The 18,803-nt window shown below is 63.6% G+C and overlaps 2 protein-coding genes and 1 long non-coding RNA gene across 7 annotated transcripts in view; 1 reads left to right on the plus strand and 2 right to left on the minus strand.

The window, feature by feature from the left end:
- Window positions 1-8,493, plus strand: part of SUSD4 (sushi domain containing 4) — a 90,863-nt gene extending 82,370 nt beyond the window's left edge. For 2 of the 3 annotated variants that reach the window (XM_045453320.1, XM_045453322.1), the window contains 5 exons: window positions 2,533-2,724; window positions 3,675-3,819; window positions 4,774-4,803; window positions 6,537-6,913; window positions 7,654-8,493. In XM_045453320.1, the coding sequence (XP_045309276.1) occupies window positions 2,533-2,724; window positions 3,675-3,819; window positions 4,774-4,803; window positions 6,537-6,913; window positions 7,654-7,682 (773 nt within the window). In that variant the 3' untranslated portion in view covers window positions 7,683-8,493. The remainder of the gene's footprint in view (window positions 1-2,532; window positions 2,725-3,674; window positions 3,820-4,773; window positions 4,804-6,536; window positions 6,914-7,653) is intronic. The other variant, XM_045453321.1, reaches the window with a different exon arrangement.
- LOC123585321 lies at window positions 7,463-12,612 on the minus strand. Of its 3 annotated transcripts, none has more exons than XR_006706062.1 (4): window positions 12,345-12,612; window positions 9,357-12,253; window positions 8,585-8,829; window positions 7,463-8,301 (listed from the first exon to the last, which is right to left on the minus strand). It is a non-coding gene; the product is annotated as an uncharacterized LOC123585321 (long non-coding RNA). The 3 variants fall into 3 exon arrangements; XR_006706063.1 differs by having other exon boundaries at window positions 9,357-11,371; window positions 11,413-12,612; XR_006706061.1 differs by having other exon boundaries at window positions 9,357-12,612.
- Window positions 12,613-13,028: 416 nt separating this feature from the next.
- LOC123586593 lies at window positions 13,029-16,888 on the minus strand. The gene is made up of 5 exons (XM_045455817.1): window positions 16,777-16,888; window positions 16,480-16,676; window positions 16,170-16,275; window positions 14,966-15,074; window positions 13,029-13,761 (listed from the first exon to the last, which is right to left on the minus strand). The coding sequence occupies exons 1-5, from the start codon at window positions 16,886-16,888 to the stop codon at window positions 13,557-13,559; spliced, it is 729 nt and encodes a 242-aa protein (XP_045311773.1). The 3' UTR covers window positions 13,029-13,556.
- Between the last annotated feature and the right edge of the window lie 1,915 nt (window positions 16,889-18,803).

Raw genomic sequence — 18,803 nt, forward strand, 5'->3', positions numbered from 1 at the left:
ACAAGGGGACAGATCAGTGATGCAGGGCACAGAGCAGTGACAAGGGGACAGAGTGTTGACACAGGGCACAGAGCGGTGACACAGGACACGGAGTGGTGACATGGGACAAAGTGATACAGGGGACAGAGCAGTGACAGGACACGGGGCAGTGACAAGGGGACAGGGATTACGGGCCGGTCCTGGCTGAGTCCCAGCACACCCTGGGGACCCCAAGGCCCACAGAAGCCCCGACTGGACCTAATATTTTCTGAGTTGTAAGAGACGAGGAAACCCGCGTCCAGGGGTCTGTTCCTGCCGCCCGCGGGCTTTCCCGGGCTCGTTTTGTGTTGTGTGGACGCGTCAGCTACCGGTGTCAGAGTCACAACCACGAGCGGATTTTTGCCTGTGTGGGGCCTCCGGTGAGGGGTGCCATCTGTCTGTGTAGATCTGTCTGTCCCTCTGAGAGGGGTGCAGGGGAGGGGGCCGCGGACTCTGTCCAGGCACCGAGAGGGGCTGGGGGTGGGCGCCCCCCGAGCCCCGAGGGCTCCCACGTTGTTACTGGAAAGCCGCTTGCCGGGATCATGATTATGGTCTCCGTCGTCGTCTCTTGCAAGTGAAAGACCACCCCACCCCGGCTGCCAGCAGGACACGAGGTAGGCGGTCCCCTCCCAGCAACGCCGATGGTGGGCCAGGCTCAGTCAGTAGAAACACCACGAGATGTGCAGATAAACGTCCCCACTTCGTGGCTTGTGTGTCTCACCAGCGGCAGCGGCAGCCACGGGATCAAAGTCTCTGCAGTGGGTGGTTTGCGTGTGGCATCGAGAAGATGCGGCCTTGACATGCGCGTGTGGGGTCCTGGCTGCACGGGGTGGCAGAGATAGTCAGGGCTGCAGCACGCCTTCGTGTTCTGTGGCTCCCACCCCCACAAGGCCCCGAAGTTAGGGAGAGCGTCCCCCAGGGCACGGAAGTTAGGGACAGTGTCCCCCAGTGTTCGGATGGCGAAACCCCAGAAGGGAAACAGCCCCGCACTCTGGCTCATCAGCACAGAGTGGGGGTCGCGTGCAGATCTGGGGGCATCCGAGCCCTGCCCCTCTGTTCCGCGCGGCCCCCCCAATTCCCTCCTAGATGATTGATCTGTCCGGCGTCCAGTTTGACATTCTCAGCAGAATATGGGACCGTTTGCCACAGGGTCGATGCCCCAGTGTGACCGGTCCTTTGTCCTTCAGGGCAAGTGAGGGGGTGCTGCTGAGACGCATTTGTTCGCTGGGCCTTGGAAACGTTCTCGTAGTTTCCCGATCCCTGTGGCCCTGGGACTGACGCAGAGCCTCTCTGTCCTGTGTGCCCCTGAGTGCAGAAAGGGCCTTCTGCACTGCAGGACTGAGGGGGCTCCGGGGTGGTGGAGGGGGACCCAGGCAGCTGCCTGAGTGGGCAGAGGTCACCGTCAGACATGGACCCCCCCCCCCCCCCCCGCCACTGGCCTCTGCCGTCCCACTGGTGCACACAGCATCGTTCAGCCTGGGGAAGGCTGGAGTCCCACTGGCCCCTACCCCGCCACGTCCCCAAGTGCCACTGGGGTCTCTGGCTTCAGACGCTCAGGCCCTGGCCTTCCTGGCCGTCCACCTACATTCTGTCGGAATAGCCCTCGGACTCTCCCGTTTCACAGGTGAGGACACTGAGGCCCAGAGGTGAGAAGCGGCCGGCCGGGGTCACTCGGCTGGCCAGGCGCCGGGCCCGAGCTCAGACCGGGGCTGGAGGCTGCCGGAGAGTCTGAGCTCTGAGCTCCCGTTCCCCATCCACGAGGAGCCCACAGGACCCCGCAGTGGGTGTTCGCAGGGCCGGAGGAGTGAGTGTAGAGGGCCTCTTGCCCCCTCCCCCCACCTCGGGACACTGTGCGCAGTGGTCCCTCTTGCTCTCACGTGGCCCGCACGTGCGGGGTCTGCACCAGTGGTCCGGGGCTCCCCCACGTGTGGCCGTGAGCTGCCTTGGTAGTTTGTGCCTGGACTGTGTGCAGCGACCGGTTACGGGGCACCAGCGGTTCTGTCCAGAGAGGAAACTGAAAATGCCTTTTTTCTTCCCCTGGAATCAAAGAGTATTAGGGTCAGAAAAACCAAATCACAGTGGGTGGGGTAGGCTTCCATTATGCAGGGGAGAACAGCAGGGCCTGGAGAGGCCGTGTGGCGTGCGTGAGGTCACAGCGTTCAGTGGCCCCCCTGTGCCCGCCGTGCTCCCCTGCCAGGCGCCTGCCCCGGGCAGAAACAGGTTTGGGGTGGCGGCTCCTGTCGCTAGAGTGTTTCTCTGTAAGTATCTTAATTGCAGGTACTGGGTTGTCGGGTGCGTTATAACACTCGCGGTCAGTACTGTGTGATAAAGAGACACACGCTGCCGCGTAGGATGAACGTGTCTTTGACGAGGTTCTCACGGCCCCTGCGGCCCGCACGCGCCCAGGATGCGGCAGGGGCTCCCACACGTGCCCAGGACGCGGCAGGGGCTCCGCGGGCCCCAGGCGCCATCCCCGAGCCAGTCTTGAAGCTGTTTTTCTCCCCGCTGCCCCAGTGTGTCCGTTGCCTCCCACCGTGAGTCACGGTGACTTCGTCTGCCACCCGAGGCCTTGTGAGCGCTACAACCACGGGACCGTGGTGGAGTTCTACTGCGACCCCGGCTACAGCCTCACCAGCGACTACAAGTACATCACCTGCCAGTACGGGGAGTGGTTCCCCTCCCACCAGGTTTACTGCATCAAGTCAGGTGAGCAGCGTGAGGTCACAGCCCCCTCCCTACCCCGGCGTGAGGGACACACGTGATGCGGAAACTCCTCGCTGGGGCTCCAGATGCTTCCCCGCCCCGGGGCAGGGCGGTCCTCTGCGCACGAGGTCTCCCCCAGCCCCGTCCCTCCCTCTGAGGAGGCCCCCGGCCCTTGGGCACCAGCCCGGCCTTTGTCTTCCAGTTGATGCGTGTAGAACACAGAAGGTGTAATTGCAGGTAAGACCTGCGCCCACTTGGAAAACCACAGGCCGTTTGCAAACCTGGGGGCCTCCTAGTTACTAGCAAGATGCTAGCAAACCCACCACCGGTCCCAGGAGCCCAGGGTAGTGACCACAATCTGGTCTCTCGCACATCTGGTCCCACCCACTCGCCCTGGGGTTTCCTGCCAGAGCACCTGTCCCCTGGCCGCTGTATGTGGGGGAAGCGCTTATTAACCTGGGACATCTGGTGACCCTTGGATGGGAACCCGTTACACGGGGAGGGGGCGGCTCCAAGGGAGGATGGTGGGTGCACATGGGGGGGCCTGGGATGGGGACTCCCCTGGAAGGGCCGCTCCTGCCTTCTCCTCCTGGCAGACGTGTTGACGGTCAGAGGTGGATGAGAGGCCGCGGAGGACACATCCCTTTACCCCCCGTCCCTTTCTTCAGCACGGCCGACAGTCCCAGCCCACCCCCCTGCCCCAGGTGCCCAGGGAGAGTGACCCCTGTTCTCTGCCAGAGAAGCAGGTGTGTTTCTCACTGCACACCAGGCTGTCCGCCCTCCGTACCTGCCGGCAGCCGCACAGAGGCCACACTGGGGACAGACTTTGGGGTGCGGGGGGTCTGACCTGGGGCAGTACCAGCCTGCCTGCGGAGCCCCCCCAGGTCAGATCCATCCAACAAACACACTCGTGCCCGCTCGGCCTCTGGCGCCGCTCTGTTCTCTCCCCGCAGAGCAAACGTGGCCCAGCACTCACGAGACCCTCCTGACCACGTGGAAGGTCGTGGCGTTCACGGCAACCAGCGTGCTGCTGGTGCTGCTGCTCGTCATCCTGGCCAGGATGTTTCAGACCAAGTTCAAGGCCCATTTCCCCGTCAGGTCAGTGCCGTGGCCTTCGAGCAGCCAGGAGAAAGAAGGTGGTGGGAGCACTGGGTCAGGCCTGGCAGATGGGCGCGCAGGTTGGGGGGTGTCTGGGGTCAGAGCACCGAGCTGGGCAGGGCTCAACTCTTCCCACCACCCCCCCACCATGTCCTCTTGCGCCCCTGGTGGACGGCTCCAGAGGGACGCAGGAGGGGGGAGGGGGTGTCTGCGTTAGGAGCACGGAGCTGGGTAGGGCTCAACTCCTTCCTCCCCACCGTGCCACGTGCGCCCCTGGTGGACGGCTCCTGGCGGGCGCGGGGGGTGTGGAGATGGACCCACAGAGTCGGGGCTGTGGCCGTGCAGGGCCCCCGGGGCCCGTTCCCATCACCCCTGGGCGGAACTAAGTAGGAGATGCGGGCAAAGGTGTGAGACCCAGCAGAGGTTCCAAACCAACGTGCCAGGGAAGCCTCCGGAAGCAGACAGGGCTCTGGATGGGACATGGGGGGTTGGGAAGGACCCGCTGGCCCTCCCCTGGCCGGTGCACACACGGGCTCACACTGGTGCCCCCACCCACACGGCGGTCATCCCAGAAGAGGAGCTTGCTGGGAACACGGTGCCCCGGCCTCTCCGACAACCTAGGCGTGACCCTTGACCCCTGCTGCTGGCTGACCACCGTTCCCGGAGGGAGGCGTTGCTGATGTTGTCGGGGGACGAGTTTGTGACCTTCAGGAAACAGAGGCCAGATCACCGGCCAGGCCTCCCCGACACCAGCCACCTCACCCGGAGGGATCTCGAGTGTCCTCAGGCTTGCGTGCCCGTGTCAGTCCCTTTGGGACCCCGTGCTTCCAGAAGAAGCTTTGTCTTCACCCGCAGGGCCGGTGTGGCCCCCAGAGTTGTGCGCGCCTTCCTGGAAAGGCGGGTTGACAGCGGGGGAGGCTCCTGGAATGAATCCCTTCCCCCTCTTGCCTCCAGGAAGGTCCAGTCTCTCAAGCTCCCGGCCAGGTGAGGACTGAGGGAGGCCGGGGAGCTGCTTGGTCGGCCCTCAGGCCCCCAGGCTGGCCCCGTGTCGCTGAGCCATGCACCTGCCCCAGCCACGCCCCTGCTGAGATGCCGGCACCTTCTGTGCTCTGTGGCCTCACATCTGACTTACTAATCAAGGGACTGGGATCTATCGTGAGCAGTCCTAGCATCTACAGAAGACTTAAGGTTGCAGAGGGGGGCTGACCCACACGTGATTTGTGGCACGTTGGGTGCTTGGGGCCATTTCCCCACGTCTGATTGGGAGAGAAGCTTCCAGAACATCCACTGCACGAGGAGTTTTTAAAATGTGCCCCGAACTCATTCATGTGGTGTTTTTCTACCCTCGAGTATTCTCAGCCACACAGACGACAGCTTTCTCGGGACAAGCCCACAGTGGACTTTTCTCGGGCCACGCGGGGGTGGGGAACACCAGAGAGCTAGGGGCTCGATGGCAGCACATGGGGGCTGAGCTGCAGCCCAGCGTCGGCGGGTGAGACCAGAGGACGGATGGGCACAGGCTGGGGGCGGGGACACACAGCCTCTCGCGGGGGGAGCGGGGAGCGTTCCTGGCCAGCTCGCCTTCCCTCCCTGCCCGCCTCCCTCCGTCTCCAGGATTGTGCCCCTCCACCCAGCGCCCGCATCCACACGTGGCATTTCCCGGGGTTTTGGAGCCGGGCCGCGGCAGTCAGCACTCAGGTCTGCCCGCCGGCTGGGTCTTCCCCTCTGGACATTTATCCTCCGGCTGCGTCACTCAGCACCAGGGCCCAGCGGGGAACTAGGAAGCCGAGTCAACCAGCCACTCGGGCCCTCTAGGGGACAGACGCAGCGCGGTGGTCAGACCCCTGTCAGGGCGACGGGCCGCATAGGGGCGAGGCCCGCAGAGACAGCGGCCACCCTTGGTGGCTGCTGGGTGGGGGGTGGAGGGGCCGCGTAATGACTAAGGTGGCGACGTGGGTTTTCCCTTTTCTACCTTGATGGGAATCGGTGACTTTCACGCTGGAGCGGAAACAAAAACGGAGTCTAAGAAGCGCAGGGTCTAACGTTTCCTCGCGCACTGAGGGCCCTGGCTTCCCGTTGGCTCGTGGAGCTCCTCCATTTTCAGAGGGCTTCCTGGGCGACCCTGAGGAGGCACAGCGGGATGGGCCACGTGGTCCCCTGCTCAGGGCTGGAGGATGGGGAGGAGGAAGCCTGAGGGGCCAGTGGGGCCCAGACAAAGGGGGACGCTGCTGTCCCAGTGTGGCCGTGGCCCTCAGTGCCACCATCTGCCAGACGGGGCCCCGGAAGAGGCTCAACACGGGCTCCGCTGCCATCACGAGCCTTGGGGGGCCTTCAGTCCTGGGGGGGCCTCAGTCTTGGGGGGTCCTCGGTTTTGGGGGGCCTCTGCTGCACTGGGTGGGGGTCATCGGTCTTGGGGAGGCCTCCGCTGCACGGGGGGGACTCAGTCCTGGGGGGGCTCCACTGCACAGGGTGGGGGTCCTCGGTCTTGGGGGGCCTCCGCTGCACCAGGTGGGCATCCTCGGTCTTGGGGGGCCTCCGCTGCACAGGGTGGGGGGTCTCGGTCTTGGGGGGGCCTCCGCTGCACAGGGTGGGGGGCCTCGGTCTTGGGGGGCCTCCGCTGCACAGGGTGGGGGGGCCTCCATCCTGGGGGGTGCTGGGGGCCTCCGTCCTGGGGGGCACGCCACTCTGACCTGTCGGCGCCACTCTCCTCGGCACAGGGGGCCTCCCCGGAGCTCCAGCAGCGACCCGGACTTCGTGGTGGTGGACGGGGTTCCCGTCATGCTTCCGTCCTATGACGAGGCCGTGAGCGGCAGCTTGAGGGCCTCAGGCCCTGGGTACCTGGGCTCCGTGGGCCCAGGCTGCCCCTTGCCTGTAGACGACCAGAGCCCCCCGGCATACCCCGGCTCAGGGGACACGGACACGGGCCCAGGGGGCTCAGAGCCCTGTGACGGCGTCTCAGGCTCCTCCGAGCCGCTCCAGAGTCTGTATTCACCTTCCGCGTGCCCGGGGGGCCCCCGCCCCGACAGCGCTGACACGGGGGCCGGCTCGGCGCGGGAGACGGCGTCCAGCAGCCCAGGCATCGACATCGCCGACGGTGAGTGTCCACCCCGCGCCCACCCCTGGCCTCTCCTGCCGCTCATTGTTCTCCCTGCGTGAGGCCTGGAGGGAGGCCGTCCTCTCCCACGTGATGGGTGCTCCAAGCCATTGGAGCAGGAAGCCCGCGGTGGACGTGCGTGGTTTCATGGCGTCTGGGTGAGCCAGGGAGCTCTCTGCCCGCTCCGTCTGCTAGGCAGGGCTTGGAAGAGCTTGGTGCCAGGGTCAGCATGCACGCACGCACACGGGAGACCAGGGCGCCTGTGGGGCGGCCCCAAGAAGCCGTGTGCACGCAGGCCTCTCGCCGGGACGAAGAAACGGGCACACGTGCCCAGCACAAAGAAAGGCCAGTGTAGCTCCCAGAGAAGTGGGGGCAACCAGGGTCTCCCGGGGGACGCACAGCACTGCGGGGCACGCGAGGGCCCCAGTCCGGGCGTGTGGTGGCCGTGATGGCCGAGGTGGCCCAGAGACGGGCCTCCTTCCTGCCTGCCCACTGCCTCTGCACAGCATCTCGCCCTCTGGCGGGTCTGACCGCTAGGACATGGGGTTAAGGTCTCAGCACTTTATTTTGCGTGAACTGGTGTGGGATTTTCCAGCAAAGATGCTGTAATGAGTGCTTTATGTGGTCAGTTTACATGGAACTTGGCGTTTTCCTCTGACACCGGGAATTACAGATACTTTAACAAAGTTTTTGTTCCCAGATCCCTGCAGCTAAGCTGGTAACGGGCTCTCCTTTTACAGAGATCCCTCTGATGGAAGAAGATGCCTGACCAGCAGAGGTCCGACCATCTTCCTGCCCCTCGGGGATGTGAACTGTGCGCCCTGGGGTGAGGCCTCAGGGGGACAGAGCTCCGGGGCGCTGGGGGGTTCCAGCTTTGGGGGCTGTGACTCACATCATCCATCGCGGACTCGACTCTGCGGCTGGTAGGCTGGCGGCGGTTTTCACGACAGTGGAGGGTACCAGGGGGCCCGGGCGGTCCTGGAGAAGGTGTCCAATGTGTCCCTGCTGCGGAGCAATCCCGTGACTTGTGCTGTGGGCGCTGCCTGCCTCCTCTGTCAGCATGTCCCTCACCGATTCGCCCCGAGGTCTGCCATGCTCGACGCAGGCTCCGTCTGGGGGCTGTGCTTCCTGCGGGAGGCCCCTGGGGAAGGCTCCCGGGGGGGTTGGGGCAACCTCCTTGACCCGACACTGTACTCAGAGCGGGCGCAGCAATCCCAGCGAGGGAGGAAGGAAAAGACGAGGGCGGACTCTGCTTTCTGGAAGCCTGTCCAGAAGCTGCCGTCCTTTGGTGAAGCGTGATGAGCGTCTGTCCACGGACTGGCGCGCAGACGGTGCGTCGGGTGAGCCTGGTGACTTTGGGGATGGCCGGATGTGCTCAGACGCGGGGCCTGGCAGGAAACGTTACAAGGTAACGTTTCATTCGGCGGTTTAAGGATTCGCGTGACCATGTGTCTCAAGAGCCGCGAGCCCCCTCATTACCCGTTACAGCGTCGCCCCCAACAGCCATACAGTTTATTTTCCAAAACAGAGATTTTCTGTACACGTGTTCTTCCTCCAAATAAAGTATGAATGAAGTTGGAGTTTTTCTTTCTATTTTGTCTGCAAAGCAGACGGGCCGCCCAGCCCAGACGGCTGTCCCCTCCCTCCAGGGGCCTGCGGCCGCCCACCTACCTGTGCACCTGCTGTGCAGAGGCCTCCCCGGGCCCGTTGGGTGCTGTTCCTAAGAAACTGATGGATGAAAAAGTCTCCCAAGTCCTGAAATGTCTTTTCAAATACATGTTCATCTGTGGACTTGATTTCTTTCTTCCTCTGGGCTTTAGACAAATAGAAACAAAACTCTGATCCATAAAATTGCTACGTGGTTGGAGCGGAGAGAGCTGGGAGCTTGGTCAAATCCTGGTTTATCCGGACGCAGACTGAGTAAAAATTAAAAGCAAAGTGACAGTTTGAAGTGTGACTTTAATATCGGGGTGGGGCCGGGCGGGCAGGGGAGGATCAGTGACCTCAGGGACGGGGCTGAGGGCGGCAGCTGGGAGGGGCCCGAGAGCCCCCGGGACAGTGAGCGCTGGGCATGTGGGGAGCAGTGTTGACTCGCTAGACCTCGTTTGGCACAACTTTGTATCACGAGCCGCAGGGAAGGAGCTGAATTTTCATCAGGGTTTCTGCTTAAATGCCACCTGGCCTGCCAAGAGGCACGGGGCAGGGGCGGCTGAGGGGCCGCTGAGGATCCAGCATGGGCCGCCTCCTCCGGGCAGCCATCCCAAGAGCCCGGTCAGGCCAGGTGCTCCCCAGGTGTTCCCCAGGCCTGCACCTGTCCTCCCTCCCAGGCCCCAAGCAGAGAGCATGTTAGAGACCTCTGGCTAAGTGCCTCCTTTCCTGCGGGACAGCTGGGAAGGGCCCCGGAAAGTGTTCTCCCTCCCAAAGTAGAGAGCAGCCCTCTCACTGGTGAGCCATGTGCAGGGGTGCCGCTCCAGCCCTGCACCTGGGAGGCTGGTCCCGCAGGTGCCATGGACACCCAGGTGTTAGCGGCAGCAGTGTTCTCAGCATCGCGGCCTCTTGGAAGGAGGTGCTGCTTCTCCGCATTAGAGTCTAAATGAGTCCCCTGGACCCCCTTGGTCCCTCTGGTTTCTGGTCACGTCAGCGTCTCACCCACAAATGCTCTTCCCCGTGATTGTTTCTATAGTGAGCCTGTATGGCAGAAAAGGATGCTCGTGATGGCCCCAGCACATCTCAATCCTATTCTCTCTCCGTTCGAAGGTCCCGGCAGCCCCTCTGGGTCCTGGTGCTGCCCTGGGCAGTGGTCAGCAGTCAGGCCGGTGCCCTGAGGTGCTTCAGAGCCCTCTCCACCTCCCTGCCCCAGTCCCAGTAGCCGCACAAGACTGCAGGCCCAGGAGGAGTCCGAGGCTCTCAGGCCGCAGGCTTCTGCTGGGTCCGGATGCACCTCCTGTCCCCGTGCCTCCCCTCTTCGTGCCCCAGGGCCTGGTGCCTGGTGTCCCTGCGGGGACAGCGCAGTGACACGGGAGAGCACGGCTTTGCCACAGCCACCACCTGGCCTCAGATCCTGCCTCCGCCACTAACGGTCTGTGTCTTTGGACGAGGGGTTGCGCCTGGAGCGTCCGTCTCCTCATGGAGAAATGAGAGCCGGCCCCCTTGGCCTTCCTCGCTGGCCTGTGGTGGGCAGGATAGCAAACGCAGACACACACGCAGCGCCCAGTAGGCGTTGACAAACGGTGGCTGTTCTCCCCTGTGGCCGAGCGTGTGCGAGGGGTCATGTGGATGATTTCCGGGCACCTTCCACCTGCCTTGGGCCCCTGCCGCCTGGGGGGTGCTTGCTGGAGGCCGCCCCCAGCAGATGGGCGGGAGCGTGAGGTCCATTCCCCTGGCCTCTTCCCTCCCTGAGCTCTCTGTGCAGAGGAACGTGTCCCATCCTCTGAATGTTCCAGAAGCTTCTGCTCACAGAGGGCAGGATGACCTCAGGAGTCTCCCGGGGACTCTGAAGGACCCAGATCAGCTACACAGCAGCCCTGCTTCCCTAATTTTATAGCCTGTCTTGGATTGAAAGCATAAAAGTTAATGCCCGTATGTTCCTGGGTGATAAAGGGGAGAGACCCCACAATAAAGAGGCCTGGTCTGGCAGACAGAACAGGGCCCTGGAGAGAGCGGTCCATTGTTGAGGAGGGTGGGTCCCGGGCACAGTGGCCTTGAAATCATAAAACTTGACTTAGAATGAGCGGCATCAGCACAGCAATGTTTAACAGCTGTGGCCAGCAGGGCACCGTCTCCACACCGGGAGGAAGCCGCGGTGTCAGGCGCACGGCAGCCCCGCTCCCTGGTTAGGCTCGTGCGTACGGACCTTTCTAGTTTCTCAACAGACCGTATTCTTCAGAAGAGCTTGAGTTACGGGAGAATCAAGCGGAAAGTACAGAGCCCCACACCCCACACCCCTCCTCCCGTTATTTTTACCCGGAGTTTGCTTGTGACAATGGACGAGCCCACGTTGATGCGTTGTAGGTACCCCCCCCATCTGAAACTTTCTTGAGCCGAAGTGGCAACAGTCGAAGAGTGTCCCCTGCTTTCCAAAAGTTCACGTTCGGCCGCTTGACTTTCACGAAGGACCTGCTCCCGCCGTTTCACTAACTGAAGGGAATCCAAAGGGGGTTTTGCTTTTATGAAAAAAGCGGTCGGTGCTAATGCAGAGCGTGAGCTTCCAGAAAGCGGGGGTTCCCGGATTATTACCTGGAGTGCCGAGCTTACTGTCGGAGACGCGCATTCCCCGGGTGTGGACAACCGTACGGTGAGGTGACGGCATCACACAGAGTGCTCACCTGCTCGTCCCTCGTCCCCTCCAACCCGTGGCTGCCACTGCCCTTTTACTGTCCCGTGGCTTTGCTTCTGGGACAGTCACCTGGCTGGAGTCACACGGGATGTGGCCTTTCACTCAGCAGCAAGCACGAAAGGCTGTGCTTCCACGGGACAAGAGAGCGGCCCACGTGCACAACTAGAAACTTGAAAAGACTTCACGCACTTCTTGGCGCTTGGGGCTGGAGAACGCGAGAGGCCAGCGAGGCTGTGACCAGCATCGCCTCCCCGGCCACCCGAACCCAGCCGGGATGGAACATCCCACGGGCTCTCTCAACATCCCATTTGGGGTCTGACAGACTCCGTGTCCCAAGCGTGGTGGACAGATGGGCGCCTGCGGGCACAGTGGGGTCGTCTCCTGCACGCACACACCAGCAGCTGCCTTTCCCCATGGCAGGGGGACTCCCGGCACCAAACGGGACCCCGTCCTTGCTAGTGTCCCCGCAGCTGTAGAGTCTGGAGAACGTCAGGCCTGGTTCTGGAGGTATTGAGTCCGTGTAGACAGGCTGGGCCCGGCCTGGCGTGGACGTCTAGGAATGTGTCGGCCGTGGGCCTCGTCACTGAACTCGGCCAGCTCCGGGCTATTGGCTTCCTCCCCGAGATCCGGGATGGGAGGCTGCTTGTTTTCCCCACAGCACGTCATGGTGACGTCCTCTGTGGTCACTGAGCCCCTCCTGTTCACCCCGAGATCCCCGCCCCTCCCCCAAACCCTCCAAAGGGCGAAGCCACAGAAAAGAATGAAGTGAGTCCGGCCTGACTTGTTTTTTGTTGACTTAAGAACTTACTGGTTTGTGTCTCCCACCACTAGGAGTGCAGGGCTCACGGGCCATCTGTTCAGTAGCTGAGCCGGTGCTGGGGGGGTGGGGAGCCCAGGGGGGGAGCCCAGGGGGGGAGCCCAGCGCTCTGCCCCCACGCGCACAGGCCACACCCCCTTCTCCACTCTGGCCGTGCGCTCCGTCCCGCGGTCCTCGAGGACCCTAGCTGCACGTACCAATGTCAGCTTCGGGTTTTCCGGGGCCAGTCGCTCACAGGAGGCAACAGGAACACGGGCATTCAGCCTCACGTCCCTCACCGGTCAGGGGATGCTGTGAATGGCACCTGCCTCCCAGTGTCCTGTCAGGACCGAATCCAGCGACAGCACAGTGCCTGGCCCAGAGTAGACGCTCCAACGTGGTAGCTGCACTCGGTCAAGCATCCTTCCTCCTCTGTGCTCCCAACGAGCTGAGAAATGCACCCTTTCTCCTGGTTTCCTATCCCCCTGGTTTCCTGCTCCCCTCTGGTATCCTGTCCCTCCTGGTCTCCTGTCCCCCTCGGTATCCTGCTTCCCCCTGGTCTCCTGTCCCCCCTGGTCTCCTGTCCCCCCGCCCCCGGTCTCCTGTCCCTCCTGGTCTCCTGTCCCCCTCGGTATCCTGCTCCCCCCGTCTCCTGTCCCCCCTGGTCTCCTGTCCCCCCTGGTCTCCTGTCTCCCCGGTCTCCTGTCACCCCCGTCTCCTGTCCCTCCCTGGTCTCCTGTCCCCCCTGTCTCCTGTCCCCCCAGTCTCCTGTCCCCCCTGGTCTCCTGTCTCCCCGGTCTCCTGTCACCCCCGTCTCCTGTTCCCCCCCGGTCTCCTGTCCCTCCTGGTCTCCTGTCCCCCTCAGTATCCTGCTCCCCCCTGGTCTCCTGTCCCTCCCCGGTCTCCTGTCCCCCTGGTCTCCTGCCCCCCTGTCTCCTGTCCCCCCAGTCTCCTGTCTCCCCCGGTCTCCTGTCCACCCCCGGTCTCCTGTCCCCCCCGGTCTCCTGTCCACCCCCGGTTTCCTGTTCTCCCTTGGTCTCCTGTCCCCCCTGAACCAAACACCCAGGATAGCAGTGTGGCCCTGACACCCACCCTCCGGCTTTTACAGAAACTAGAGATCCTCTGAGGTCGGTGAAGCCACAGCACCTGCCCTGCGGGGTCCAGCATCCTGACCTTTCGGGTTCCCCTCGGTCCTGGCCCCTGCCTGTTCTGCACCTGCACCTGCACCTACCACGGTGAAGGCCGCCAGCCCCTCTCAACCCTGAACTTACTAACAGGAAGACAGGATTTTGCAAACAGTCTCACTGCTTGAGAGCTCGGAGCAGAGGCGTCACTGCGGGGAGCCCTCAAGGAGCCCTCGGGGGTCACACGGGGCACCTAGCAGGTGGCCTCAGCCGGGAGTCTTGCACCCCAGGGATGTTTGGCAGCGTCCGGAGACCTCCTGGGGTGTCCCCGGGGTGGGGCACCACTCGCATCCAGGGCAGGGGGAGGCCAGGGATGCAGCCGACACCCTACATGCACAGGACGGGGCCCTCGCACAGAGTCGCCCCAAATACCAGCAGTGCCCAGGCGAGAAACCCTGGTTTGGATACGTTCCGTGACGCCACGGGGCCCACCAAGCTGACCCAGGCGAGCTCCGACTCGCCACTCCTGCTCTGGGCATCGGGGCCATCCGCGCCCGGACGCCTGCCCTCATCTGAGGATCGGGGAGCCTCCCTGGGAATATTTAAATGCATAACGTAAACTAAGCCGGTGAATTGTGTGGGAGCACAATCATCGAAACATTTTTAGAACTAACGTATAACAGCTGCGTGTTTCTCTGGGTCAGCAGTTAAATAACGAGGCATAAGGGCAGGTGTCTTCGCGACCATAACGCGAAGCGGCGGAGGGCTGCGTGAACAATATTCTGAGATTTCTGTAAACGCTGTAACATGATGTGAGAATCTCTGTATTTCTTCGGTGACACGGCCACAGGCTCGGCTATAACGTGGCTCGAGGCCCAGGCGGTGAGTGGGGAGGCACCAGATTCGGTGAGAGGTTAGAAAGAATGGGGCGGAGCCCACGATGCTGCCCTCCGACTGGGATTAAAGCCCGAGACAGGTGTGAGCTCGAGATCCGGAGAGGATCCCAGGGGGTCTTGTGAGCCCCAGAGAAGCCCTGTGGTCAAGTGAAGAAAGCAGGGGGTTTGAAACAAGAAAACCTGAACTTATATCCCGGCGCCGGGCGGCGGGGGGCGGGGGGGGGTGCACTCAGAGAGTTGGGGGGCTGGCGCTGCCGGGCCAAGGCCACAGATGCAGCGCCGGGGGCGTCCCCGCGTGTGGGGCGCCGAGGCCGAGCCCCGCCATCTGGGTGGGAATGAGGACACCCAGGTTCTGTCCCTCCTCGGCCACTTACCCCCAGGAGGCCTGCACCCAGCTGCTCCCCTCTGGGTCCTCGGGTGGGTCCAGATCAGAAGGACTGCCTCTTGCCCAGCGTCCCTTTGTCCTACTTCCAACCCTGTCGGGAGCTCCTTCTAAGATGCAAACAAAACAACCCCCTCCCCCCCCCCGCAAGAAGTCCCATCTCCCGGGACAAAGGCCATCCTCTGGGGACTCGTGGGTCCTTGCCAGCCCCTCGATGACACGGACCCCTGGGCTCCTGCCTCAGGAAGGAATGCCCTCAGCGCAGCACCCCATGTCCTCTGGTTGGGAGGCATCGGGAGCCTTGCACCCCAGAACCCTTCCTGGACCAGCCCCTCCTGCCCCTTGGCTGACCCCGTCCTCTTAGCCCCCCTCACGGACGTCCCCATCTTCAGGCCAGCGCCCGTCCTGCTGCACGAGGGGGACCCGGGGCCCAGCCTCCCGGCTGTGGGCTCTCGTGCCCCCCGGGCTCCCCCCGATGCCCCAGATCCAAGCCAAATCCCCCGGTGGGGAGCACCTGCCTGTTGGGGACACAGACGATTTTAAATGGCATGTGGACGGCCGTCTCCAGATGTTTAGGGCTTCGTGCAGCCTTCCACGTGTATAATAAAAACGCGTTCTCCGCAGTTCCTATAAAAGAGCCATTTGCTGCCCGCAGGGGGAGGAGGGGCCGGCACAGTGAGCTGACGTCCTGACCCCGCCAGCCCTCAGTCCGAGCCCAAAGCCCAGGAAGACGTGGGGTCACAGGGACGCTGCCCCAGGCAGGGCTGCTCGTCAGGTGCGGGCCGGTCGGAACCCCCCCCCCCCCCCAGAATCCGCATTACAGGGGCTGAGCCTCCGTCTGGCTCTGGGCCCCGGGGAGGCCCCGGAACACAGTCCAACAGGCTCCGCCCCCCGGGCCGGCAGGGTGGGGGAGGGGGGTGGGGGGAGCCAGCGCTGGAAGCCAGTGGGGCCGGACGGGTGCCCAGCAGAGACACCCCCAGGCGTCCGGGTCAGACAAGTGTTGGCGTCCTCCAAGGAGCGGAAGCTCCTGGCCGGTGGCAGGAACGCCTCCCCACATCCCTCCCCCCCCACCCCCCCACCCCTCCCCCCCCAACCCCCGCCTCCGGTTCCCAGCCTCACACCCTCCGGGGCTCGGGCACCCGTGGATCGGGACATGGCCCGTCTCCTCCACACTCCAACGGGGCCCTCCCCGCCAGACCCAGCTCTGGCCCCTCCCCTCACCCAGCAGCTCCCAGACCCTCGTGTCTTGGGCCCTTGAACCCCCTCCTGGGCCCGAGGGCATCGCTCGTGCCCCTCCCCCTCCACCGGGCTGACTCCCGTCTATATTTTTATTTTTTATTTTTTTCAACGTTTATTTATTTTTGGGACAGAGAGAGACAGAGCATGAACGGGGGAGGGGCAGAGAGAGAGGGAGACACAGAATCGGAAACAGGCTCCAGGCTCTGAGCCATCAGCCCAGAGCCTGACTCGGGGCTTGAACTCACGGACCGCGAGATCGTGACCTGGCTGAAGTCGGATGCTTAACCGACTGCGCCACCCAGGCGCCCCATGACTCCCATCTTTAAACGTCACCAGAGGTCTTCCTGTCCTCTGTGGCTGAGCCCCCTCCCCTGCAGAGACCTCTCCCAGCTCCGCGCCCTCCCGGCCCCGCGCTCCGGACCCTGGACTGGCAGTTCTGCGTCCGTCCCAGCTGTGCCCTGGTGCCAGCCCTGGGTCTCCCACCTGGCAACGGTGGACGCTGTCTGAGCACCTGCTTCTGGGAACTGCTGCTTGTGGCCCGCGTCCGTCTGCACCGCCGCAGACAGTGTTTGGGGACCGACTCTGGTTTCTGTCAGCAAGTCAGACATGCCCAAGGTCAGCCTGTCCCCCCCAGAAGGGGCCGTGTCCCCACCCCGGAGTGGGAAGCCTGCACGCTGTGATCCAAGGACCGCAGCGCCCGCGTGACTCGGACCCAAACAGCTGAGCGTCTCCGGTCGTCCCCTGACAGACAGCGGGTGTCGGGTCGGGGGCACCTGGCAGGCCCCCTCCTCACCGGCTTTCTCAGGAGCTCGAAGGGTGGCGTTCCCGCTCCCAGGGCCTGGTAGACCCCAGGCAGAGATGGAAGACGTGCTCTCTCCCGGGAAGTCCTCTGACGCTGCCCGTGGCATCCTTCGCGTTCGTCCGCGTGGCAGCGAGTGGCAGAAATCCCTCTGTAAGCCACGTAATCCCCTGTCGCCTGTTTGCACCACACTGTGTTTATCCGTCAACGGATGCGGCTGCTGTGACAGGTGCTGCTGTGGGGGCGGTGGGGGGGGCAGGCATCACCCCCGAGGGGACGCCCGAGGTGGACTGGGTGGTGGGGGTGCGGGCATCGCCCCCGAGGCGGGACTGGGCAGGGTGTGGGCAGTGCCCCCGAGGGGACGCCCGAAGGGCCACGAATGCCCTGAAGCCTCATGGGTCATGCCGGCCCGTCATCTGCCCCCTGTTGTGTCTGGTGCTTTCTGGCCGCACAGCGACTGACCCGGGCTCACAGATGCCAGCTCGCGAGTGCCAGCCCGGCACTGGCTCTCCGTTTGCCGTCCCTGCCAGCCTGTGCACAGCACGTGCCTCCTTGGCCCAAAACAAGGCTTGTTTGCCAGCGGTCGGTGCGGGCAGGTGACGCCAGGACGCGGGAATGGCGGCTTGGGAAGAACGAAGCAGAAGAGAGACTGAGCAGAGGTGACACGTGGGTTTGTTCTGGAGATGTCACCGCTGGAGCGCCGGGAGCTCAGTCCCACTGCCTGGGAGTCCCCACCCCCACCCCCCCACCCCCGTGTTGGCCTCTGTCGCCGCGGGTCCAGCGTGGCCCCAGGGCTGATGCCCTCGCTCTTGGAGGTCGTGTGAGCACCTGGCAGTTCCTACCGGAGACGGGGGACGACGCGGCGAGGCAGGTGCCGACGGTACCGGCCTCAGCAGCGGCCGGAGGAGCAGGCGGATCCCAGGAGTGGAGGCTGACGCAGGGTCAGCTGTGTGCCCAAGGTCACCCCGCTGGTCTACAGCAAGCAGGGCTCAGAGCCCCAGTGCAGACCCCCCCACCCCCGATGCACACCCGCTCAGAGCACACAGAGCACGCGCCACAGAAGCCCCCGGCCAGGTAGGCCAAGACATCTGGGCTCTGGCATCAGACCGACACGCTGAGTTCAGGTCGTGGCCCTGCCCTCACCACAGTGTGACCTTCCGCGGGCCACATACACACATTTGGGAAGCGGTCCGGCCGCTGTCAAGAGGAAGACAGGACGTCCACATAGTGGGGGCTCCTCAGCCCTGAAAAGGAAGGAACTACTCCTACACCATCATTCATTCCACATGCACGAATCTTGAAAACGTGCTCGGGGGAAGGAGCCTTAAATGCACGACTCCGCTTAGAAGTTCCGGGACGGACAAAACTAACCTTCGGTGGAGAAGCCGGACAGGGGTTCCTCCGGGGGTGGGGGTGGTAGGTTCGACCGAGGACGGGCAGCAGGAACGTTCCGGGCTGGTGGCAACGTCCTCCCGCTTCACGGGGTTTGGCTTACACCGCTGTTTTCCTTTTGCAAAACTCGATTTCATTGTAAGTACATTTACCTCAAAAGAAAAATCTGCAAAACCCCCCCTCACCTCTAGTTACTGACTGGGTGTTGAATCGCGGGGATGTGCTGACGCTCACAGTGTTCAAACCCCCGTCCTGGTGGGGCCCCTGGAGAGCAGCCCTCTCCTCGCCGCCCCCCCACCCGCCCTCGCCACCTCAGCTCTGTCGCCACTTTATCGGAGTCTGTTCATCAGACCTTGTCCCCAAGCGTCCTCTTCCAGGCGTCCCCAGAGTTGAGGGAACCATCGGGACCAGAGCCCCTCTGCCTTGTCAGGAAGGAGGATGGGGGCCACCCCCAGCCGGGCCCCCCACCCCCGAGCTGGGCACAGAGGTGGTTGTGGGCCCCCCCTGCCCCGGGAGATGACGCGGACAGAATTTCGGGGCTTGGCCGGAGCGCTCAGCGGCCGGAGCCGAGGCCCCAACTAGGATCAGCCCTGAGCTCCGCGGCTCCGAACACTGACAGTATCTTCACTGTCCCCTCTGGCAGTGCTGGGGGTCGGCCGGGCTCAGCTGGACGGTTTTCGCAGTCACATGGTGGCCTCCCCCCTCTCCCGGCCGCCGGCTGCGACCTCAGGGGGCTGTGCGAGCAGAACCCACCCGCTAGGTGAGTAGTAGTGAGTAGGCCGGGAGCTGCCGTGGGACCCGCAGGAGCCCGTGCAGCACATCTTTCTTGTCAAATGTGGCCAGAGACCCCGTGTGGTTTTGTTGTGTTGCGAATGGGAACCGCGTGTGTGCCCCCCTACCTGGCTAAATTCTACGATTTTACTAAA

Source organism: Leopardus geoffroyi, chromosome C3 (assembly GCF_018350155.1).
Source record: "Leopardus geoffroyi isolate Oge1 chromosome C3, O.geoffroyi_Oge1_pat1.0, whole genome shotgun sequence".
In the NCBI taxonomy this organism is placed as follows: Eukaryota; Metazoa; Chordata; class Mammalia; order Carnivora; family Felidae; genus Leopardus; species Leopardus geoffroyi.

What these genes read in the sequence shown, in the direction of transcription:
- LOC123586593 (XM_045455817.1), bottom strand. Translation starts at nt 16,888, where the DNA reads ATGACCCATGAGGCTTCAGGGCATTCGTGGCCCTTCGGGCGTCCCCTC. An exon ending in TCGAGCTCCTGAGAAAGCCG is followed by an intron (nt 16,276 to 16,479) that starts GTGAGGAGGGGG and finishes ACTTGCTGACAG; the next exon opens with AAACCAGAGTCGGTCCCCAA. An exon ending in ACAGCGTCCACCGTTGCCAG is followed by an intron (nt 15,075 to 16,169) that starts GTGGGAGACCCA and finishes GCTCTTTTATAG; the next exon opens with GAACTGCGGAGAACGCGTTT.